We start from the raw sequence: 26735 nt of genomic DNA, 5'->3' as shown, positions 1-26735 counted from the left end.
AGATATAGTTGAAAAATGAAAGTATGGTATAAAATGGTATAATACTATGTCTAGAAACTAGGCTCACATAACTAGGGATTTATCCCAGTGCTATGGTTTGAATATTTGTCTCCTTAAAAACTCGTGTTGAAATTTAATCCTCAACTGTGGCAGTATTAAGAGGTGGGGCCCTTAAGAGATAATTGGGCCATGAAGGCTCTCCTCTCATGAATGGTTTGATGGGTTAATGGATTAATGAGTTAGCATGTGAATGAGACTGGTGCACCTATACGAGAAGGAAGACAGGCCTGAGCTAGTAGGCTCAGCCCCCTCACCATGTGATGTCGTATGTTGTCTTGGGACTCTGCATAGAGTCCCCACCAGCAAGAAGGCCCAAACCAGATAAAGCCCCTCTATAACCATGAGAAATAAATTTCTTATCCTTATAATTATAAAGATTTATATATATTTATATAATATATAATTATTTTATAAATAATATTTATAAATATACATTATATTTATAAATTACCCAGGTTCTAGTATTCTGTTACAAGCAATAGAAAACAGACTGAGAAAACCAGACCAGTCAAATCTGACAAATCCAACAGTAGTTATGACATAATTACAGTTATTCCATTGGAATAACTGTAATTCCATTGGAATAACGGAATAAATAAAGTTATTCCATTATTCAAAATACCCAAAAGGAAAAACATCAATGCTCTATCATACTGATGATAATGTATATGAAAACTAGATATAAGGAACAAAGATTTGTCAACCCAGAAATTGTCAATAAAGTGTCATGTTAAACAGAGTAAAAAATGACAGCTGTCTCTACAACTTAAACACTCATAAGACAATGCTTTAGTAAATGTTACATATAAAGAAGAAATTAATTATTTAACCAATCAAACAGTAAAATTTTACTGTGAAGACTACAATGCATGAAACACAACAGGGAATATGCAGAATAAGGCTAAGAAGAAAAGATACAGATACAGATGAAGAAAGGATGGCTATTAATGTAAGACAATGGTGAGGTAACAGAAGCCAACTCCCATAAATGCACAAGTGAATTCTTAGCCTTCTATCCTTGTCCTGAATCTCATGTTCTCTGTAACAAATTTCAATTCCTGAGCTAAAGTATAACAGGCAAATCAAAACAAAAAGATTATAACAGTAATATCAGACAAAACAGAATTCACAATGAAAAGCATTTAAGGGCCAGGCTGGATCAAATGATCCAGCAATCCCACTACTGGGTATTTACCCAAAGGAAACAAAGTCCTTATATGAAAAAGACACATGTACACGCGTGTTTATAGCAGCACAATTCACAATTTCAAAAATATGAAACCAACCTAAATATCCATCAACTAACAAGTGGACAACAAAAAACATGGTATCTATATACCACGAAATACTACTCAGCCATAAAACAGAATGAAATAATGACCTTTGCAGCAATGTGGATGGAGTTGGAGGCCATTATTCTAAATGGAATAACTCAAGAATGGAAAACCAAATATTTTACATTCTCACTTATAAGTGGAAGCTAAGCTATGAGGATGTGCAATGGCATAAAGAATGATATAATGGATTTTGGGGACTTGGGAATGGTGGGAGGAGGCACGATACATACACTATCTGACAGATCAAGGAGATTAAGAAAACTAGTATTTGGAGGATCCAAGTATTAATTTCAAAAATATAAACATAAACCTAACACTTTCTATCTACAGAGAATCCATCTTACTCACTCATGTCCAAGGAGTATTTGTAAATACTTAGCATCACTATCAGGCTTCTCTTATAATCATTTCCTTCCCCATCAGCTTAGGTTCCATGGCCCATTACTCCAACTACTCTCTTACCCTCTTCAACTCCTTTTACTCTACTGAAATTCCAATGCACCTGCTTGAAGAATACTAGCCCAAGATTAATCCATATACCCACCATCTTTGTACCCTTTTAGCATATGACTGGCTGCTAAGGATCACTGGGGGAATTAAGAATCACATAACTACGAAGACTAACATTAGTGCAACTGTGTATGTAGTCTCATGGCTTCACACACCCGTTCAACACCTATTTACTGGGCATTTCCTATGATCCAGTGCCAGTACCAAGTACTGAAGATGGAGGGGTAAACAATACACAGTGTTGTTTCTATCCTGATGGAGCTTAGTATCTAGAAAGGGAGACAGATATTAAACAACTAAATATATAATTATTTCATTTCAACTGTGATATATATTTCCAAAGAAGCATATACACTATAAGAGCATATCATAGTCTGAAACGTAAGTTAGGCTCCCCTGGGAAAGTGACACTTAGGCTGAAATGTAAATTATGAATAGGAGTTAAGTAAAAGAAATGAGGGAGGTAAGAAGATGTTGGGCAAGAAGAAGGAGGAAAGAGTGTTCTGGGCAGAAAAATTAGAACACGGAAAGGCCAGGAAACATGCAAGGACATGGTATGGCTACGGAACTAAAGGAAGTCTAATTTACATGAGGCAGAAGGGAGGGGACAAAAGTGGTGTGAAATGAAGAATTTACGGATCAAGTCACTCAAGATCCTCAATATTACCATGTTAAGGATTTTGACGTTCAGAGTAAAGAAAAATCTTTGAACAACTTCAATCAAAGTAATGAGAGAGACATTTTTTTTGTTTGTTTGTTTTTGAGATGGAGTCTCACTCTGTCGCCCACACTGGAGTGCAGTGGTGCAATCTCAGCTCACTGACAGCTCCACCTCTTGGGTTCATGCCATTCTCCTGCCTCAGCCTCCCGAGTAGCTGGGACTACAGGCGCCCGCCACCATGCCCGGCTAATTTTTTGTATTTTTAGTAGAGACGGGGTTTCACCATGTTAGCCAGGAGTGTCTTGATCTCCTGACCTTGTGATCCGCCTGCCTCGGCCTCCCAAAGATATTTGCCATTTTTTAAGTAGCAATCTGCCTGCAGTGTAGAGAATCTATTAGAAGGATGCAGGGAGTCCTGTTAGAAGGCTTCACTTTAATCTAAGCATTTTATGACAGCTTGGACTAGGATGGTAGCAGTAGAGTGAGACACATGAATGGACTGGAAAGATTTAGGAGGTAATTCTGAAAGGAATTAATCCATTGGATAGTGAGTGGTTTTGTGAAGTGAGGGGAGGAACCAAGGATGTCTCCCAGGTCTCAAGCACAAACACCTGGGGGTAGAAGTAGTATGTGCCATTCAAGGAAGAGAAACACATCAGGTTCGAGGTGGGATGGAGAGATCATGAACTTAGTTTTACCAGTTTAAAATGTGAGAGAGGAGAATAGTCAAAATGGCCAACTAGACGTAGCCAGGAAGAAGACCTTCACCCACCAAGAAAGATCAAAACATCAATTAGACTGGCACACTCCAAGCAGACCTTTGTAAAGAAGGCATTGAGAGTGGACAGAGGGAGAACACAGACCCTGGGGCTGAAGGGGAAGGAAGCTGGGAACCCTGAACAGGGTTGCCAAGCACCGTGACCCGTTCCTGGCCCAAAGTGGCTCCTAAGGAAGGGGTGAGTAAAACAGGGATGGAGTGGTCCACCCTCACCACAGACCTGCAGGAGCCCCTCATGACCTCCACAGGCATTTGAGATGGCAGGGAGAACTGCCCAGGGAGTTGGCAGAGAAAGAACTGCAAACTGCATGGAGCCCAGAGGGTTAGGCATGGGGACAGCTACTATGGAGCATGGTCATGGGCTCCCATTCCCCAAGACTTGCCATACTCCTATAGATAGGGCTTTGGCCTTTCTTAGCTGCCAGACCAGGAGAGAGCAGGGCTGTCTTGCCTGCAGTGCAGGGCCAGTATGATCTAAATGCTCGCATTTGCTGGCCTCTTCCAGGGTCCCTCCCTGGCCACACGCACTCGCAACACAGCCACAGTGGCCCCACTGAAATGCTTCTCAGTGGTCACTACCATAACTCTTTCCCAGCCCTCACCCTCCCATAGGAGTGCTTTTGTAGACAGGACCCTGCCAGCACACACACACCCACAACATCCCCTTGTCAGGCTGCACGTCCATGAGGACCCACCACCACTATGCACACCCACAGGGCCCCCATTGTCCTGTTGTTGTACACCAACCCCTCCCCCTCAATCACTCCATTGGTGAGGACTCACCTACGGCATCCCCTACCACCCTACCGGTGCACAATCACCTGTGGTTGCCCCACCACTGCACTGGTACACACTCACCCACGATGCCCCCGCACCACCACCACAGCATACTCTCCCACAACCCCTTCCATCACCCTACCAGAGCATATTTGCTAGCAGCCCATCAGAACGCGGTTGTCGGCTGACTGGGATTACCTCAATCCCTCCAGTGCAGCAGGTGTTTGACCTCTAGGGGACAGAGAAGAAACCTGCAGGCCTAGTTCCAGCCCCCCAGGGTTGGAGTCCACAGCACAGGAGTGCTGTGCTGAGGCCTGGTGGCCTGAAAGCATTCAGAAATGAAGCCACCTGATTAAACCAAATTATATCACAGTCAAACCCTCAAAGGCATCAAAGAATATAAAAGCAAAAAGCTCTATCTAAAGAACAGCAACTTCACAAATTAAAAGAACATCAGCACACACAGATGAGAAACAGCCAGCACAAAAATTCTGGCAATTCTAAAACCCGAGTATCTTCTTATCTCCAAATAACTGCATTAGCTCCTCAGCAATCGTTCTTAACCAGACTGAGATGGCTGAAATGAAAGACCTACAATTCAGAATTTCGATGGGAAGGAAACTCCACAAGATACAGGAGAAGGCTGAAAACCAATGCAAGGTAAACAGTGACACCATCTACGAGTTGAAAGACAACATAACCATTTTAAGGAAGAACCAGACTGAACTTCTGGAAATGAAAAATTCACTATAGGAATTTCACAATACAACAGGAAACATTAATAAGAGAATACATGAAGCTGAGGAGAGAATCTTAGAGCTCAAAGACTGCTCTTTCAAATCAATGCGGGCATATAAAGAAAAAGGAATTTTAAAAAATGAACAAAACCTCTGAGAAATATGTGATTATGTAAAGAGACCAAACCTCTAACACACTGGCATTCCTGAACAAGTCGGAGATATAGCAAGCAATTTGGAAAACATATTTGAGGAATTATACGGTTGGATTGGTGTCTCCTCCCAAATCTCAAATTCAATTGTAATCCCCAGTGCTGGAGGGCCTAGTGGGAGATAACTGAATCATGCAGGTGAATCCTTTATGAACAGCTTCGCACCATCCCTTTGGTGCTGTCCTCATGATAAGAGTTCTCATGAGATCTGGTTGTTTAAAGTGTGCGGCACCTCCCCCTCGTTCTTGGTCCTGCTCCTGCCATGTAAGATGCCTGCTGTTCCTGTTTTGCCTTCTGCCATGAGTACAAGGCTCCCTGAGGCCTCCCCAGAAGCAGATGCTACATGCTTCCTGTACGGCCTGTGGAACCATTTGCCAATTAAATCTCTTTTCTTTATAAATTACCTGGTCTCAGGTATTTCTTCATAGCAGTGTAAGAATGAACTAACAAGCAGAAATTGTCCATTAAAATTTCCCCAACCTCACTAGACACATGAACATGCAAATTCAGGGAACAACTGCAAGATACTATATGACAACCATCCCCCAGACACATAATTATCAGATTCTCCAAGGTCAACGCAAAAGAAAAAAACCTTAAAGGCAGCTAGAGAGAAAAGGCAGGTCACCTACAAAGGGAAACTCATCAGGCTTACAGCAGACCTTTCAGCAGAAACCAGAAGAGATTGGGAGCTTATATTCAGTATCCTTAAATAAAATAAATTCCAACCAAGAATTTCATATCCAGCCAAACTAAGCTTCACAAGCAAAGGAGAAAAAAAATCCTTTTGACACAAGCAAATGTTAAGGGAATTCATTACCATCAGACTTGCCTTAAAAGAGGTCCCTAAGAGAGTGCTAAACAAGAAAATGAAAAAACAACACCAGCCACCAAAAGGGCCCACTGACACAACAAAACAATTATATAATCAAGTCGACATAAGAATCAACCAGCTAACAACATGATGATAGGATTAATGCATCACATATCAATATTGACCTTGAATATAATATAAACATTCCACTTAAAAGGCACAGAATGGTGAACTGGATAAAGAAGCAAGACCCAACTATAGACTGCCTTCAAAAGACGCATCTCACATGCAACAACAACCACAGACTCAAAGTAAAGGGATGCAGAAAGATTTATCAAGCAAACAGAAAACAAAAAAAGCAGGGGTTGCCATTATTTCAAACAGATTTTCAACCAAAAATAATCAAAAAGAACAAAGAAGAGTATTACATATTAATAAACAGTTCAATTAAACAAGAAGATTTAACCATCTTAAATATATATGTACCCAACATTAGAGCACCTAGATTCATGATATAAGTTATCAGAGACCTATAAAGAGACTTAGATAACCACACATAATAACAGATTTCAACACCCCACTGACAGTGTTAGACAGATCATGGTAGAAAATTAACAAAGATATTAAGGACCTAAATTGATACTTGATCAAATGGACTTAACAGCTTTCTACAGAATACTTCACCCAATGACAAATGAATATAAATTCTTCTCATCTGCACATAGCACATACTCTAAGATGGACCACACACTCAGCCATAAAGCAATTCTCAATAAATTCAAAGTGAAATCATACCAACTACACCCTCAGACTACAGTGCAATAAAAATAGAAATCTATAGTAAGATCTCTCAAAAACATACAATTACATGGAAATTAAGCAACCTGCTCATGAATCACTTTTTGACAAGCAATGAAACTAAGATAGAAATCAAAAAATTATTTGAAACTAATAAAAACAAAGAAACAACATAAGAGAATCTCTTGGACACAGTGTTAAGAGGAAAGTTTATAGCACGAAATGCATACATCAATAAGTTAGAAAGATCTCAAATTAACAACTTAACATCATACAGAGAGGAAGTGAAAAAAAAAAAAAGAAGAAGAAGAAAAAAAACAGCCAGGCGCGGTGGCTCACACCTGTAATCCCAGCACTTTGGGAGGCCAAGGTGAGTGGATCATAAGGTCAGGAGATCGGGACCACGGTGAAACCCCGTCTCTACTAAAAATACAAAAAAATTAGCAGGGCGCTGTGGCAGGCACCTGTAGTCCCAGCTACTCAGGAGGCTGAGGCAGGAGAATGGTGTGAACCCAGGAGGCGGAGCTTGCAGTGAGCTGCCACTGCACTTCAGCCTGGGGGACAGAGCGAGACTCTGCCTCAAAAAAAAAATAAATAAATAAATAACAAGGGCAAACCAACCCCAAAGCTAGCAAAAGAAATAACCAAACTAAGAGCTGAACTCAACAACACTGATGGGCAAGGATACTTACCACCATACTAATAAGGAAGAGCTGAACTGAACAACATTGAGACATGAAAATCCATACAAAAGATCAATGAAGAAAAGTTGGTTCTTACAAAAAAATAAACAAAGTTAATAGACAGCTAGCTAGATTAATAAAGAAAAAAAGATCCAAATAAACACAATTGGCAATGACAAAGTTCACATTACCATCAACCCCACAGAAATACAAAAAGTCCTCAGAGACTATTACAGACACCTCTGTGCATACCAACTGGAAAACCTAAAAGAAATGGATAAATTTTCGGAAACATACAACCTCCCAAGACTGAACCCAGAAGAAACTGAAATCCTGAACAAACCAATAATGAGTTCTGAAACGGAAGCATTAAGAAAAAACCTAAAACCCAAAAAAATCCCTGAACCAGACAGATTCACAGCTGAATTCTATCAGATATACAAAGAAGAGCTAATAAAAATTCTACTAAAATCGCTCCCAAAAATTGAGAAAGAACTCCTCCCTAACTCATTGTATGAGGCCAGCATCATTCTAATACCAAAACCGGGAAGAGACGCAACATCCAAAGGCTCCAAGAACTGATAAACAACTTCAGTAAAGTTTCAGGATACAAAATTAATATACAAAAATTAGTAGTAGCACTTCTATACAACAATAACGTCCAACCTGAGAACCAAATCAAGAGCACAATCCCATCCACAATAGCCACATACACACACACACACACACACAAAATGTCTAGGAATAAATTAAACCAGAAATGCTCAGGCCAATGTCCCTGATGAACACAGATTAAAAAAAAACAAACACTCAACAATATACTAGCAAACAGAATCAGGCAGCACATCAAAAAGTTAATTCACTATGATCAAGTAGGCTTTATTCCTGAGATGTAAGGTTGGTTCACACATGCAAATCAATAAATGTGATCCACCACATAAACGGAACTAAAAACAAAAACCACATGAGCATCTCAACAGACCCAGAAAAGGCTTTCAATAAAATTCAACGTCACTCCATGTTAAAAACCTTCAATAAACAAGGTATCAAGATAACATAACTGAAAATAATAAGAGGCTCCATGACACCATCACAGCTAAAATAATACTGAATGGGCAAATGCTGAAACTATTCCCCTTGAAAACCAGAACAAAACAAGGATTCCCACCTCACCACTCCTATTCAATGCAGTCGTGGAAATCCTAGCCACAGCAATCGGCTGAGAGAATAAAATAAAAGGCATCCAAATAGGAAGAGAGGAAGTCAAGCTGTCTCTGCAGACAATATGATTCTACACCTAGAAAACCTGATAGTCTCTGTCCAAAGGCTCTTAGAACTGATAACTTAAGTTTCAGAATACAAAATCAATGTACAAAAATCAGTAGCATTTCTATACACCATAACATTCAATCTGAGAACCAAATCAAGAACACAATCCCATTCACATTAGCCACAAATAAATAAATAAACAAATAAATCTAGAAATAAATTTCACCAGGGAGGTGAAAGACCTCTATGAGAATTACAAAACAATGCTGAAAGAAATCAGAGATGACACAAACAAATGGAAACATATTCCATGCTCATGGATAGGAAGAATCAATACTGTTAAAATTGCTATACTGACCAAAGCAATTTACAGATTCAATGCCAAACTACCAACTACCAATGCCAATTCCTAACTACCAATGACATTTTTCACAGAATTCAAAAAAAACTATTCTAAAATTCATGTGGAACCAAAAAAGAGCCCCAATAGCCAAAGCAATCCTAAGCAAAAAGAACAAAGCTGGAGGCAGAACACTACTTCACTTCAAACCATACTACAAGGTTATAGTAACAAAAATAGCATGGTACGAAAATCAGATACATAGAACAACGAAACTAGTTAGGGAACCCAGAAATAAAGCCACACACCTACAATCATCATATCTTTGAAAAATCAACAATAACAAGCAATGAATAAAGGATTCCTTATTCAATAAATGGTATTGGTATAACTAGCTAGCCATATGCAGAAGACTGAAACTGGACCACTTCCTTTCACCATACATAAAAATCAACTGAAAATGGATTTAAAAAGTAATTGTAGGCCGGGCACGGTGGCTCACGCCTGTAATCCCTGCACTTTGGGAGGCCAAGGCGGGCAGATCCTGAGGTCAGGAGATTGAGACCATCCTGGCTAACACAGTGAAACCCTGTCTCTGCTAAAAAATACAAAACACTAGCCAGGCATGGTGGCAGGCACCTGTAGTCCCAGCTACTCAGGAGGCTGAGGCAGGAGAATGGCATGAACCTGGGAGGCAGAGCGTGCAGTGAGCCGAGACCACGCCATTGCACTCCAGCCTGGACGACAGAGCGAGACACTGTCTCAAAAAAAAAAAAGAAAAGTAATTGTAAAGCCTCAAATTATAAAAACCATAGAAGAAAACCTAGAAGATATCATTCTGGATGTATGTCTTGGCAACAATTTCATAACAAAATCCCCAAAGGCAATTGCAACAAAAACAAAAATAGACAAGTGGGACATAATTAAATATCTTCTATACAGCAAAAGAAACAATTAAAGTAAACAGACAACGTACAAAATGGAAGAAAATATTCACAAACTATGCATCTGACAAAGATCCAATATCTAGAATCTATAAGGAATTTAAATCAACAAGCAAAACACAAACAGCCCCAATTAAAAAATGGGCAAAGGACATGAACAGACATTTCTCAAAGACACAACACAGTCAACAAGCATATAAAAAATGCTGTATCAGTTTGCTCTCACACTGCTAATAAAGACATACTTGAGACTGGGTAATTTATAAAGGAAAGAGGTTTAACTGACTCAGTTCAGCATAACTGGGGAGGCCTCAGGAAACTTATGATCATGGTGGAAGGGGAAGTAAACACGTCCTTCTTCCATGTGGCAGCAGCAAGGAAAAGTGCCAAGCAAAAGGGGGAAAAGCCCCTTATAAAACCATCAGATCTCATGATAAATCACTCACTTATCACGAGAACAGAATGAGGGTAACAACCTCCACGATTAAATTACCTCCCACGACATGTGGGGATTATGGGAATTACAATTCAAGGTAAGATTTGGGTGGGGACAGAGCCAAACAATATCAAATGCTCAACATCACTATTCATCAGACAAATACAAATCAAAACCACAATGAGATACCATCTTACATCAGTCAGAAAAATTATACAACCCCATTTAAAACTGGGCAAAGTACACGAACAGACATTCGTCAAAAGAATACATACACGGCTGGGCGCAGTGGCTCATGCCTGTAATCCTAGCACTTTGGGAGGCCAATGCGGGCAGATCACGAGGTCAGGAGATCAAGACCACGGTGAAACCCCATCTCTACTAAAAATACAAAAAATTAGCCGGGCATGGTGGCGGGTGCCTGTAGCGCCAGCTACTCTGGAGGCTGAGGCAGGAGAATGGCATGAACCTGGGAGGCAGATCTTGCAGTGAGCCGAGATTGCGCCACTGCACTACAGCGTGGGTGACACAGCGAGACTCCGTCTCAAAAAACAAAAATACATACACAAGCATAAGAAAAAATGTTCAACATCACTAATCATTAGAGAAATGCAAATCAAAACCACACTGAGATCCCACATCATACCAGACAGAATGGCTATTGTTTAAGTCAAAAACAGATGCTGGCAAGGTTGTGGAGAAAAGGGAATGCCTATACACTACTGTGGGAATGTAAATTTGTTCAGCCACCATGGAAAGCAGTTTGGAGATTTCTCAAAGAACTGAAAACAGAAATACCATTTGACCCAGCAATCCCATTATTGAGTATATACCCAAAGGAATATAAACTGCTCTACCAAAAAGATATATGCACACATATGTTCACTGCAGCACTATCCACAATAGCAAAGACATGGAATCAACCTAGATGCCCATCAATAGTAGACTGGATAAAGAAAATGTGGTACATATACACCATGGAATACTATGCAGACACAGGAAAAAACAAGATCATGTGCTTTGCAGGAACATGGATGCAGCAGGAGGCCATTATCCTAAGCAAACTAATGCAGTAATAGAAAACCAAGTACCAAGTTCTCTCTTATAAGTGGGAGCTAAAGATTGAGTACACATGGAAACAAATATGAGAATAAGAGACACTGGGGCCCAACTCCATCAGAGTTTTACATATACTCACCTAGCCAAGTGTCCCCAGAGGAAGCTCCTATGACTCTTAACACCTTCATCTATGCCTATGCTCCTTCCCTCAAATAGATCATTAGATACACTCAGGTCTTCTTTACTTGATCACTGAGAACTATCCTAGAGTGTTCAAGCCCAGCTGGCACAGGTTACTCCAGCAAGTCTATTGTGCTATGAAATCTCTAAGCCAGATGCAGGTGCCAATCTCTTTATCCAAAGGAGCCCCCAATCCTCCAGAGACACACATCTAGTTCCCTCCAGATTCAAATGGGAAACAAGGAAAGGAAAATAAAATGTATTCCCAGCATGTTTTCCCCAAACTCTCTCAATACATTCCAGAGACACCAAAATCAGTCCACACAACAAACATTCAACCAGAGAAGAAGATGCCAATCTCCCCTTCCAGCAGCCACACCCACAAATTTCACAACCAACTCTTTCAACCCTTACCTCAAAATTTTGTGAGAACAAATGAGGGAATGGCCACCACTTCATTAACTAAGCACACTCCAAAAAGCAATTCCCCCAACCCACTCTAGCCTACCTTGCAAGAGAGCAAGGGAAATGTAGGGGTAATGCTTAGAGTAGAGTTTTGCTACAATGTTAGTTCTTAGCAATTTATATAGTAAAGTAGCCGATGTCATGAACAGGCACAATCTTCAAACTCAAAAAATGAGGAACGTAGCTTCTTTTGATTACAAAGTTAGCATCTACTCAGAAATCCCTAGCAAACAGGAAAGATACTTTTCACATCACGCTATACTTATGTGAATTACATAATGTGTTATTAACAGCATTTTACATATGAGACACAGAACTGAACTGTGATTATTTTAACTAAGGTTAAAACATAAAAATCACAAATAGGAATAAATCTTTCAATGCATTAACAAAACAATGGCTGAATCCACTTACAAAATGAGGAAAAATTATTGGGTCATGTATCTCTTAAAGATACTAACCAAATGGGATCATAGATGGCAGTGCCTTAATAATGAGAATAAAGCAAAACAAAACAAGAAAACTAGTTAGTATATACCCAGCATGTGGTTAGACCAAACGTTAAATTGTATCTTTTATACATCACCACCTGTAAGTCTCGGATAAGAAGAGTTGAATATAAAAATACCTTTTAAACTCCTAGATTTCTCAGCATAAGCCTTTGAGCATCTTGGCACAGTACAAAGAATGGAAAACACATCTCTACTCCTCTCACTTTGTCAAAACTTTCTCCATTCTTTTAATCTACAACGTACACAAAAAATTTCTATTGCTATTGAGCTTTTATAAAGCTTGGAATAAGTGACAGAACCAGAAATAAAATCCACACTTTCTTGTGGCCAATTCTAGCTTCCTAAAACACAGTCATGTCAGAGAAAGGTGCAAGAGTTTCTGCTTATCACAAAAAGACATAATTGCAATTGGTCAATCTCACTTTACTCTAAAGAAGTATATATATTTTTAAGCAAATTTGATTTCAATCAGTCATTTGTTATTTTTAATTAAAAAAAAAAAGAAACTGCTGCTTTGATTAATCTCTAGGGGTAATCTAGAGCTATCCTAAGCCCAAATGCTCAGTTTACAAAGCATAACAGAAAACTCAGTCCAGTAGTGTCTTCTACCACAACATACTGACTCATTATACTCCAAGAATATGATTTTTAAGCTTAAAAATATTTTTCTTTAAACATAAAAAGTGGCTGGGCATGGTGGCTCATGCCTATAATTCCACAGCTTTGGAATGCTGAGGTAGGAGGATTGCTTAAGCCCAGGAGTTCAAGACTAACCTGGGCAACATAGTGCGGCCTCATCGCTACAAAAATTTTTTAAAAATTAGCCAGGCATGGTGGCATATGTCTGTGGTCCCAGCTACTCAGGAGGCTGAGGGAGGAAGATTGCTTGAGCCCAGAAGGTCAAGGCCTCAGTGAGCCATGTTTGTACCACCACACTCTAGCCTGGGTGACAGAAAAAGACCTGCCTCAAAAAAAAAAAAAAAAAAACACACAGTTTTTACATGCTGATAGTAACAATATTTAAGTATAACAACTACATAACATATATTTAGATGGTTTCAACTAATGTTCATTTTGAAACCTGCTTTTGATAACCAATATTTTTAGCTAGTCTAAAACATATTTTGACTGTTTCCAATTTAAGAGGAAACATAGCTGCTGTCTCAATACGTAACTCTTCTTTAACCCCTCATATATTTCAAAGGTTACATAATGAATTCCACGGTTTTCAACCATGTTTACCATAAAAACAGAAGTTATCTCTTTAATATTTCTATAAACATGTATCCCTCTGGTTTTCCTCAAAATAGGTTTATTCAGTAAAAAGTAATATGGTATACAGTCTCTACTTACTAAAAGGCCAGGCTTTTTAGATAGAGACACTCTACACCATGTGTCTGTTTAATATCCTATTACAAACACAAGATTATTTAAAATTAGAAAACACACCTTACAATGACATCCCAATCCCACCCAGGATTGTTTATGGTTAGCCATCAATCTCACTTTTCCCTAACCAAAGTGAATTAGGAGAGTGATAAGTATCTCAATGGAAAGGGAGTAATGTCCAATTAGACATTAAACATGAAACCAAAGAATGTGAAATCTCACTAGTGCCATCTACAGTAACAATGGAGAATACAGATAAGAATTTTAAAAATAATACTGGATGTGTATCCAATCTTTTGATTCCCTGCCCAGAACTATGCATCAAGACAGCTTTCTACCAAATCCTTCACAGAATATAAAATATATAATTAGGTGATGCCAAAAAAAATCTTCAAAATCAAGAAAACCTGAACCATAATGCTGATGTTAGTGTATGGATCAAAAGAACAACTTTTCATAAGAGGTAATTAAATGAAAAGCATACAGAATTTATTAAAACTAGGAAAAGTGAGATAAATGATCCAGTCAGGGCCAGGCACGGTGGCTCACGCCTCTAATCCCAGCACTTTGGGAAGCCGAGGTGGGTGGATCACTTAAGGTCAGGAGTTCGAGACCAGCTTGACTAACACAGTGAAACCCCGTCTTTACTAAAAATACAAAAATTAGCCGGGTGTGGTGGCATGTGCCTGTAATCCCGGCTACTCAGGAGGCTAAGGCAGGAGAATCACTTGAGCCTGGGAGGCAGAGGTTGTAGTGAGCCCAGATCACACCACTCACTCCAGCCTGGGCAACAGAGCAAAAAAAGATCAAGTAAGATGTAGCAAAAATTCAAGAATCTTAATTCAAATGGATTACAAGGCCTCAAAGCAAATCTTACCTTACATTCGACCACACTCTGATCTGATTCGCAAGTTACATAGATTTCATCTACTGCTCGGCGAAGATTGTCAAAAAGAAATGCCCAGTATCGAGCTCTCAGATCAATCTTCCGAGGATGCCTTGTTTTAGTGGGACTTTTATCAAAGTGTTTATCTCCAGTCGTAGATGATGTTATTTTACAGTCCACTGCAGTACTCTGGTGAAGTAAAATAAAACATGGAAATAAATAAATAAAATGGCTTCTAGGGATTGGATTTTTGTATAAAGATTCAATCAACTACAAACCAAAACTACTCCAGAAATAAAAAGCATCTGCACTGAACATGTATGGACTTTTTTCCTATCATTATTCTCTATAAACAATACAGTATAACAACTACTTACATATAACATTTACATTGCATTAGGTATTATAAGCAATCTAAAGATTGTTTAAAGTCTATGGGAGGATATGCATAGGTTATATGCAAATACTACACCATTTTATATAAGGGACTTGAACATCCAAAGATTTTTATATCCATGGGAGATTGATATGGTTAGGCTCTCTGTCCCCACCCAAATCTCATCTTGAATTATATCTCCATAATCCCCACGTGTAAAGGGAGAGACCAGGTAGAGGTAACTGAATCATGGGGGCAGTTTCCCCTATACTGTTCTCATGATAGTGAGTTCTCACAAGATCTGACGGTTTCATAAGGTGATCTTCCTCACTTCGCTGGACAGTTCTTCCTGCCACCTTGTGAAGAAGGTGCGTTGGTTCCTCTTTGCCTTCTGCCATGATTGTATGAGTTTCCTGAGGCCTCCGCAACCATGCTGAACTGTGAGTTAATTAAACCTCTTTGCTTTATAAATTACCCAGTCTCAGGCAGTTCTTTACAGCAGTATGAAAACGGACTAATATAGAGATCATGAAACCAATCCCCCGTGGATACTAAGGAACAACTGTATATTATAAATCAACTTAACATACCTCTTGACCTGCTTCATACACTTCTTAAAGTAAGTATTATTACCTCCACTTTACAGATTAATAAATTGAGGTTCAGAGGCTGAGTTGTTCAAGGTCACATTGCCACAGGAGACCATCTTCTAGTTACAGCTCTACAGTTACACTGCTGGCTTACCATTAGACTGTTGGCCGAGGCTCAGTGCTGACAGCTCTTTACCAGATATTCCAGACCACCTCATTTCTTTCTATATACCAATCAAAATTAAAATTAACTTAGGAAGTTTTCTAAATTATACTTCCTTCCTGAAGCTTTTTTCTACATTGATCAGCAAAGGACTAGCAGCTTCCTATGAATCCAGACTCTAATCTTATGAAATTATCAAAACTATTGCCACTCATCCCCAGCTGTTTATGAATTTATCACACATCCATAAAATGTGGTATATATGTATAGCATTCATAATTATAAGTAATTAAAATCATAAAGTAATATTTTACCATCCTTGCTTATAATGTACAATGGGCAATAATGCTTTGGGGTTAAACTGTTTCTATCATTACGTGTGACTGCTCTATCCAAGGCTTTTATTTACAAAGATTCCAGAAGGGCAGAAAATATATTTTATAAAGGATTTTTGAAAACACAGTGATCATTTAATCATCACAACAAGCTGTAAAGACAGGACAAATATTATTATTCCTATTTTGTAGATGACAAAACTGAGGCTCAGACTGAATTTCTTGACAAAAGTCAAAAGAATGACAAAACTGAAACTAGAACTCAATCTTTCAATTTCTGCTCCAACGTTCACAGGGTGTTTGACATGCATCTAGCAAATAGTAAGTGCCCAAATAATGTAAGGTATAATTATCATAAGAAAGACAAAAAGGAGAAAAAATACACCTGTAGAAAAAATGTGCATAAACTAATGGCAATAATTGCCAACTTTGTGAAGAAAGGTAGAAAAGACACATCAAATAACAGAGGCTAGCCAGGCATAGTATTATACACATGTAGTCCCAACCACTCAGGAGGCTGAGGCAGGAATATCACTTGAGCCCAGGAGTTTGAGAACAGACCAGGCAACACAGTGAGACCTTAAATCTCTCTTTAAAAAAAAAAATAATAATAATCCTAGAGGCTGGTTAACTAGTAGAGAGTTTTAAAATATAGGGCTCTACTTACTACTGACAAAAATAATAGCAGTGATAATAACAATTGCGCCAGCATCTAACATTCATGATATACTTGCTATGTGCCAAGCATTGTACCAAGTGATTTACATATACTTAATCTAATCATTGAAGCAATTTTATATTACAGGTACTAATATTATCTTCATTTTACAGAAGAGGAAACCGGTTTAGCTAAATTAAATTATACCCCAAAGCCTCACATTAATTTAAGTGATGAAGCCAGAATTGTTAATCAGGTAACTATACTACTACTATGGCTTACTATGTCTAACTGCTTCCCAAGACAGTCAATAGATGACAAAACAATCCAAACTTGCAGGAGAAATTACACACAATTGGATTCCATGAGGTAATAGTGTTTTAATCAAGGATTTTTGAGAGAAAAAGACAGAAGAGGGGGGAAAAAAGGGCAGGCCAGGGAAAGAAGAAGGAAGAAATTGAGACTTCTGACTCATCCCTGAGAGACTCATCAGCTCCCCTAAGAATCTGAGAAAACCTATGGACCTATCCCCAAAAAAATGCACGTGTATGACATTCAATATGTATTTTTCTTCATGTTCACAGACTCCATCTTCAACCTCAGATTAAGAAGCTCTCCAAGAAAAGAGAGAAGACCCAAATAAAAATTAGAGATGAAAAAGGAGACACTACAACTGATACCATAGAAATTCAAAGGATCGTTGGTGGCTACTATGAGAAACTATATGCAGATAAATTGGAAAATCTAGAGAGAATGGATAAATTCCAAGATACATACAACCTATCAAAATTGAACCATAAAGAAATCCAAACCCTGCACAGACCAATAACAAGTAACAAGATCAAAGCCATAATAAAAAGTCTTCCAGTAAAGAAAAGCTCAGGTCCTGAAGGCTTCGCTGCTAAACTTAGCAAACGTTTAAAAAAGAACTAGTACCAATCCTACTCAAACTATTCCAAAAACAGAGGAGGGGGGAATACTTCCAAAATCATTCTATGAGGCCAATATTATCCTGATAACAAAATCAGACAAAGACACATCATAAAAACAAAAACACAAGCCATTATCTTTGATGAACATTGATGCAAAAATCTTCAGCAAAATACTAGCAAGCTGAACATGTTCAACATTTTCTTTTTTTTTTTTTTTTTTTATTATACTTTAGTTCTAGGGTACATGTGGCATGACGTTTATATCATGTATAACTCCCCATGCAATCCCTCCCTCCCTCCCCCCCGTCCCCATGATAGGCCCCAGTGTGTGATGTTCCCCTTCCCGAGTCCAAGTGATCTCATTGTTCAGTTCCCACCTATGAGTGAGAACATGCGGTGTTTGGTTTTTCTTCTTGTGATAGTTTGCTAAGAATGATGGTTTCCAGCTGCATCCATGTCCCTACAAGGACAAACTCATCCTTTTTTATGGCTGCATAGTATTCCATGGTGTATATGTGCCACATTTTCTTAATCCAGTCTGTCACAGATGGACATTTGGGTTGATTCCAAGTCTTTGCTATTGTGAATAGTGCCGCAATAAACATACGTGTGCATGTGTCTTTGTAGTAGAGTAATTTATAATCCTTTGGGTATATACCCAGTAGTGGATGGCTGGGTCATATGGTACATCTAGTTCTAGATCCTTGAGGAAACGCCATACTGTTTTCCATAATGGTTGAACTAGTTTACAATCCCACCAACAGTGTAAAAGTGTTCCTATTTCTCCACATCCTCTCCAACACCTGTTGTTTCCTGACTTCTTAATGATTGCCATTCTAACTGGTGTGAGATGGTATCTCATTGTGGTTTTGATTTGCATTTCTCTGATGGCGAGTGATGACGAGCATTTTTTCATGTGTCTGTTGGCTGTATGGATGTCTTCTTTTGAGAAATGTCTGTTCATATCCTTTGCCCACTTTTTGATGGGGTTGTTTGTTTTTTCTTGTATATTTGTTTGAGTTCTTTGTAGATTCTGGATATTAGCCCTTTGTCAGATGAGTAGTTGCAAAAATTTTTCCCATTCTGTAGGTTGCCTGTTCACTCTGATGGTAGTTTCTTTGCTGTGCAAAAGCTCTTTAGTTTAATTAGATCCCATTGTCAATTTTTGCTTTTGCTGCCGTTGCTTTTGGTGTTTTAGACATGAAGTCCTTGCCCATGCCTATGTCCTGAATGGTACTACCTAGATTTTCTTCTAGGGTTTTTATGGTATTAGGTCTAACATTTAAGTCTCTAATCCATCTTGAATTAATTTTCGTATAAGGGGTAAGGAAAGGATCCAGTTTCAGCTTTCTACTTATGGCTAGCCAATTTTCCCAGCACCATTTATTAATAGGGAATCCTTTCCCCATTTCTTGTTTCTCTCAGGTTTGTCAAAGATCAGATGGCTGTAGATGTGTGGTATTATTTCTGAGGACTCTGTTCTGTTCCATTGGTCTATATCTCTGTTGTGGTACCAGTACCATGCTGTTTTGGTTACTGTAGCCTTGTAGTATAGTTTGAAGTCAGGTAGCGTGACGCCTCCAGCTTTGTCCTTTTGACTTAGGATTGTCTTGGCAATGCGGGCTCTTTTTTGGTTCCATATGAACTTTAAAGCAGTTTTTTCCAATTCTGTGAAGAAACTCATTGGTAGCTTGATGGGGATGGCATTGAATCTATAAATACCTTGGGCAGTATGGCCATTTTCACGATATTGATTCTTCCTATCCATGAGCATGGTATGTTCTTCCATTTGTTTGTGTCCTCTTTGATTTCACTGAGCAGTGGTTTGTAGTTCTCCTTGAAGAGGTCCTTTACATCCCTTGTAAGCTGGATTCCTAGTATTTGATTCTCTTTGAAGCAATTGTGAATGGAAGTTCATTCCTGATTTGGCTCTCTGCTTGTCTGTTACTGGTGTATAAGAATGCTTGTGATTTTTGCACATTAATTTTGTATCCTGAGACTTTGCTGAAGTTGCTTATCAGCTTAAGGAGATTTTGGCTGAGACAATGGGGTTTTCTAAATATACAATCATGTCATCTGCAAACAGGGACAATTTGACTTCTTCTTTTCCTAACTGGATACCCTTGATTTCTTTCTCTTGCCTGATTGCCCTAGCCAGAACTTCCACACTATGTTGAATAGGAGTGGTGAGAGAGGGCATCCCTGTCTTGTGCCAGTTTTCAAAGGGAATTTTTCCAGTTTTTGCCCATTCAGTATGATATTAGCTGTGGGTTTGTCATAAATAGCTCTTATTATTTTGAGGTACGTTCCATCAATACCAAATTTATTGAGCGTTTTTAGCATAAAGGGCTGTTGAATTTTGTCAAAAGCCTTTTCTGCATCTATTGAGATAATTATGTGGTTCTTGTCTTTGGTTCTGTTTATATGCTGGATTACGTTTATTGATTTGCGAATGTTGAACCAGCCTTGCATCCCAGGGATGAAGCCCACTTGATCATGGTGGATAAGCTTTTTGATGTGCTGCTGAATCCGGTTTGCCAGTATTTTATTGAGGATTTTTGCATCGATGTTCATCAGGGATATTGGTCTAAAATTCTCTTTTTGTTGTGTCTCTGCCAGGCTTTGGTATCAGGATGATGTTGGCCTCATAAATGAGTTAGGGAGGATTCCCTCTTTTTCTATTGATTGAAATAGTTTCAGAAGGAATGGTACCAGCTCCTCCTTGTACCTCTGGTAGAATTCAGCTGTGAATCCATCTGGTCCTGGACTTTTTTTTTTGGGTAGGCTATTAATTGTTGCCTCAATTTCAGAGCCTGCTATTGGTCTATTCAGGGATTCAACTTCTTCCTGGTTTAGTCTTGGGAGAGTGTAAGTGTCCAGGAAATTATCCATTTCTTCTAGATTTTCTAGTTGATTTGCGTAGAGGCATTTATAGTATTCTCTGATGGTTGTTTGTATTTCTGTGGGGTCGGTGGTGATATCCCCTTTATCATTTTTTATTGCGTCTATTTGATTCTTCTCTCTTTTCTTCTTTATTAGTCTAGCTAGCGGTCTGTCAATTTTGTTGATCTTTTCAAAAAACCAACTCCTGGATTCATTGATTTTTTGGAGGGTTTTTTGTGTCTCTATCTCCTTCAGTTCTGCTCTGATCTTAGTTATTTCTTGCCTTCTGCTAGCTTTTGAATGTGTTTGCTCTTGCCTCTCTAGTTCTTTTAATTGTGATGTTAGAGTGTCAATTTTAGATCTCTCCTGCTTTCTCTTGTGGGCATTTAGTGCTATAAATTTCCCTCTACACACTGCTTTAAATGTGTCCCAGAGATTCTGGTATGTTGTATCTTTGTTCTCATTGGTTTCAAAGAACATCTTTATTTCTGCTTTCATTTCGTTATGTACCCAGTAGTCATTCAGGAGCAGGTTGTTCAGTTTCCATGTAGTTGAGCGGTTTTGATTGAGTTTCTTAGTCCTGAGTTCTAGTTTGATTGCACTGTGGTCTGAGAGACAGTTTGTTATAATTTCTGTTCTTGTACATTTGCTGAGGAGTGCTTTACTTCCAATTATGTGGTCAATTTTGGAATAAGTGCGATGTGGTGCTGAGAAGAATGTATATTCTGTTGATTTGGGGTGGAGAGTTCTATAGATGTCTATTAGGTCCGCTTGGTGCAGAGATGAGTTCAATTCCTGGATATCCTTGTTAACTTTCTGTCTCGTTGATCTGTCTAATGTTGACAGTGGAGTGTTGAAGTCTCCCATTATTATTGTATGGGAGTCTAAGTCTCTTTGTAGGTCTCTAAGGACTTGCTTTATGAATCTGGGTGCTCCTGTATTGGGTGCATATATATTTAGGAGAGTTAGCTCTTCCTGTTGAATTGATCCCTTTACCATTATGTAATGGCCTTCTTTGTCTCTTTTGATCTTTGATGGTTTAAAGTCTGTTTTATCAGAGACTAGGATTGCAACCCCTGCTTTTTTTTGTTCTCCATTTGCTTGGTAGATCTTCCTCCATCCCTTTATTTTGAGCCTATGTATGTCTCTGCATGTGAGATGGGTCTCCTGAATACAGCAGACTGATGGGTCTTGACTCTTTATCCAGTTTGCCAGTCTGTGTCTTTTAATTGGAGCATTTAGTCCATTGACATTTAAGGTTAATATTGTTATGTGTGAACTTGATCCTGTCATTATGATATAACTGGTTATTTTGCTCGTTAGTTGATGCAGTTTCTTCCTAGCCTCGATGGTCTTTACATTTTGGCATGTTTTTGCAATGGCTGGTACCGGTTGTTCCTTTCCATGTTTAGGGCTTCCTTCAGGGTCTCTTGTAAGGCAGGCCTGGTGGTGACAAAATCTCTAAGCATTTGCTTATCTGTAAAGGATTTTATTTCTCCTTCACTGATGAAGCTTAGTTTGGCTGGATATGAAATTCTGGTTTAAAATTCTTTTCTTTAAGAACGTTGAATATTGGCCCCCACTCTCTTCTGGCTTGTAGAGTTTCTGCCGAGAGGTCTGCTGTTATCTGATGGGCTTCCCTTTGTGGGTAACCCGACCTTTCTCTCTGGCTGCCCTTAATTTTTTTCCTTCATTTCAACTTTGGTGAATCTGGCAATTATGTGTCTTGGAGTTGCTCTTCTGGAGGAGTATCTTTGTGGCGTTCTCTGTATTTCCTGAATTTGAATGTTGGCCTGCCCTACTAGGTTGGGGAGTTCTCCTGGATGATATCCTGAAGAGTGTTTTCCAACTTGGTTCCATTTTCCCCCTCACTTTCAGGCACCCCAATCAGACGTAGATTTGGTCTTTTTACATAATCCCATACTTCTTGCAGGCTTTGTTCATTTCTTTTTCTTCTTTTTTCTTTTGGTTTCTCTTCTCGCTTCATTTCATTCATTTGATCCTCAATCGCTGATACTCTTTCCTCCAGTTGATCGAGTCGGTTACTGAAGCTTGTGCATTTGTCACGTATTTCTCGTGTCATGGTTTTCATCTCTGTCATTTCGTTTATGATCTTCTCTGCATTAATTATCTAGCTGTCAATTCTTCCACTTTTTTTTCAAGATTTTTAGTTTCTTTGCGCTGGGTACGTAATTCCTCCTTTAGCTCTGAGAGGTTTGATGGACTGAAGCCTTCTCTCATCTCGTCAAAGTCATTCTCTGACCAGCTTTGATCCGTTGCTGGCGATGGGCTGCGCTCCTTTGCAGGGGGAGATGCGCTCTTATTTTTTGAATTTCCAGCTTTTCTGCCCTGCTTCTTCCCCATCTTTGTGGTTTTATCTGTCTCTGGACTTTGATGATGGTGACGTACTGATGGGGTTTTGGTATAGGTGTCCTTCCTGTTTGATAGTTTTCCGTCTGACAGTCAGAAGGACTGTCTGTTGGTCTGTTAGAGATTGCTTGAGGTCCACTCCAGACCCTGTTTGCCTGGGTATCAGCAGCAGAGGTTGCCGAAGATAGAATATTGCTGAACAGCGAGTGTACCTGTCTGATTCTTTCTTTGGAAGTTTCCTCTCAGGGGTGACTCCACCCTGTGAGGTGTGGGGTGTCAGACTGCCCCTAGTGGGGATGTCTCCCAGCTAGGCTACTCAGGGGTCAGGGACCCACCTGAGCAGGCAGTCTGTCCGTTCTCAGATCTCACCTCCGCGTTAGGAGATCCACGGCTCTCCCCAAAGCTGTCAGACAGAGTCGTTCGGTCTGCAGCGGCCCCGCTCTTTCCCCTAATGGACTGCAGCTGTGCGCTGTCCCAGAGGTAGAGTCTACAGAGACAGGCAGGCTTCCTTGAGCTGCTGTGAGCTCCACCCAGTTCGAGCTTCCCAGCGGCTTTGTTTACCTACTTAAGCCTCAGCAATGGCGGGCGCCCCTCCCCCAGCCTCGCTGCTGCCTTGCGGATAGATCGCCGCAGACGGCTGTGTTAGCAGTGAGGGAGGCTCCGTGGGCGTGGACCCTCCCGGCCAGGTGTGGGATATATTCTCCTGGTGTGCCTGTTTCCTTAAAGCGCAGTATTGGGGTGGGAGTTACCCGATTTTCCAGGTGTTGTGTGTCTCAGTTCCCCTGGCTAGGAAAAGGGATTTCCTTCCCCCTTGCGCTTCCAGGTGAGGCGATGCCTCGCCCTGCTTCAGCTCACGCTGGTCAGGCTGCAGCAGCTGACCCGCACCGATTGTCCGGCACTCCCTAGAGAGATGACCCCAGTACCTCAGTTGAAAATGCAGAAATCACCGGTCTTCTGTGTCGCTCGCGCTGGGAGTTGGAGACTGGAGCTGTTCCTATTCGGCCATCTTGCTCCGCCCCCATGTTCAACATTTTCAACATTACGTTAAAAAAAGATCATTCATCATGACCAAGTATGACTTACCCCAGGGATGCATGGATGGTTTAACAATATGCAAATCAATCAATGTGATATTATATAACAAAACGAATAAAAATCACGCAATCATTCCAATGCATGCTGAAAAAGCCTTTAACAGCTGGCGCGGTGCACAAGCCTGTAATCCACTTTGGGAGGCCGAGATGGGTGGATCACGAGGTCAGGAATTGAGACCATCCTGCTAACACGGTGAAACCCCGTCTCTACTAAAAATACAAAAACAGCCGGCGCGGTGGCGGGCGCCTGTAGTCCCTCTCTCGGGAGGCGATTCAGGAGAATGCTGTGAACCCGGAGGCGAGCTTGCAGTGAGCTGAGATCCGGCCACTGCACTCCGCCCGGGCACAAGAGCGAGACTCCGTCTCAAAAAAAAAAAAAAAAATACAAAACTAGCCAGGCGAAGTGGCGGGCGCCTGTAGTCCCAGCACTCAGGAGGCTGAGGCAGGAGAATGGCGTAAACCCAGGAGGCGGAGCTGCAGTGAACTGAGATGGCACCACTGCACTCCAGCCTGGCGACAGAGCGAGACTCTGTCTCAAAAAAAAAAAAAAAAAAAAAGCATTTAAAAATTCAACATCCCTTCATGATAAAACCCTCAACTACTGGGCATAGAAGGAACATACCTCAACATAAAAAACCATATACGACAGACAAACAGTTAGTATATACTGAAGTGGAAAAACTGAAAGCTTTTCCTTTAAGATCTGGAACATGAAAGGATACTGCTTTCACCACTGTTATTCAAAAGAGTACTACTGGAAGTCCTACTTAGAGCAATCAGACATGAGAAAGAAATAACTGGAAAGGAAGAAGCCAAATTATCCTTGTTTGTAGATAATATGATCTTATATTTAGAAAAACCTAAAGACTCCACCAAAAACTATTAGAACTGATAAACAAATTCAGTAAAGTTGCAGGATACAAAATCAACATACAAAAACCAGTTGCATTTCTATATGCTAACAGTGAACAATCTGAAAAAAAAAAGGTAATTCCATTTACAGTAGACACAAGTAAAATGAATACCTAAGATTACCAAAGAAGAGAAAGATCTCGGAGGGCGGAGCAGATGGCCGAATAGGAGCAGCTCCAGTCTCCAACTCCCAGCGCGAGCGACACAGAAGACCGTGATTTCTGCATTTTCAACTGAGGTACTGGGGTCATCTCGCTAGGGAGTGCCGGACAATCTGTGCTGGTCAGCTGCTGCAGCCTGACCAGCGTGAGCTGAAGCAGGGCGAGGCATCGCCTCACCTGGAAGCGCAAGGGGAAGGAATCCCTTTTCCTAGCCAGGGGAACTGAGACACACAACACCTGAAAATCGTATACTCCACCCCAATACTGCGCTTTAAGGAACAGGCACACCAGGAGAATATATCCCACACTGGCGGGAGGGTCCCACGCCCACGGAGCCTCCTCACTGCTAACACAGCCCTGCGGCAATCTATCCGCAGGCAGCAGCGAGGCTGGGGAGGGGCGCCCGCCATTGCTGAGGCTTAAGTAGGTAACAAAGCCGCTGGGAAGCTCGAACTGGGTGGAGCTCACAGCAGCTCAAGGAAGCCTGCCTGTCTCTGTAGACTCTACCTCTGCGGACAGCGCACAGCTGAGGTCCAATAGGGAAAGCAGCGGGGGCGGTGCAGAGGCGAACGACTCTGTCTGACAGCTTTGGGGAGAGCCGTGGATCTCCTAACGCGGAGGTTGAGATCCGAGAACGGACAGACTGCCTGCTCAGGTGGGTCCCTGACCCCTGAGTAGCCTAGCTGGGAGACATCCCCCACTAGGGGCAGTCTGACACCCCACACCTCACAGGGTGGAGTCACCCCTGAGAGAAACTTCCAAAGAAAGAATCAGACAGGTACACTCGCTGTTCAGCAATATTCTATCTTCGGCAACCTCTGCTGCTGATACCCAGGCAAACAGGGTCTGGAGTGGACCTCAAGCAATCTCCAACAGACCACAGACAGTCCTTCTGACTGTCAGACGGAAAACTATCAAACAGGAAGGACACCTATACCAAAACCCATCAGTACGTCACCATCATCAAAGTCCAGAGACAGATAAAACCACAAAGATGGGGAAGAAGCAGGGCAGAAAAGCTGGAAATTCAAAAATAAGAGCGCATCTCCCCCTGCAAAGGAGCGCAGCCCATCGCCAGCAACGGATCAAAGCTGGTCAGAGAATGACTTTGACGAGATGAGAGAAGAAGGCTTCAGTCCATCAAACCTCTCAGAGCTAAAGGAGAATTACGTACCCAGCGCAAAGAAACTAAAATCTTGAAAAAAAGTGGAAGAATTGACAGCTAGATAATTAATGGAGAGAAGATCATAAACGAATGACAGAGATGAAAACCATGACACGAGAAATACGTGACAAATGCACAAGCTTCAGTAACCGACTCGATCAACTGGAAGAAAGAGTATCAGCGATTGAGGATCAAATGAATGAAATGAAGCGAGAAGAGAAACCAAAAGAAAAAAGAAGAAAAAGAAAT

General features: G+C 40.5%; 1 protein-coding gene across 8 annotated transcripts in view; it reads right to left on the bottom strand.

Annotated features, from left to right (window-relative positions):
• SCAPER (S-phase cyclin A associated protein in the ER) overlaps positions 1-26735 on the bottom strand; it is a 589310-nt gene that overhangs the window by 502228 nt on the left and 60347 nt on the right. For all 8 annotated transcript variants that reach the window (XM_033189309.1, XM_033189313.1, XM_033189315.1 and 5 more), the window contains exon 5: positions 14839-15036. In XM_033189309.1, coding sequence (XP_033045200.1) covers positions 14839-15036 — 198 coding nt within the window. The remainder of the gene's footprint in view (positions 1-14838; positions 15037-26735) is intronic.

Source organism: Trachypithecus francoisi, unplaced genomic scaffold, assembly GCF_009764315.1.
Source record: "Trachypithecus francoisi isolate TF-2019V2 unplaced genomic scaffold, Tfra_2.0 Lachesis_group3, whole genome shotgun sequence".
NCBI lineage: Eukaryota > Metazoa > Chordata > Mammalia > Primates > Cercopithecidae > Trachypithecus > Trachypithecus francoisi.
The sequence above is the reverse complement of the archived record's forward strand: the minus strand, read 5'-3'. Positions and strand labels throughout refer to the sequence as shown.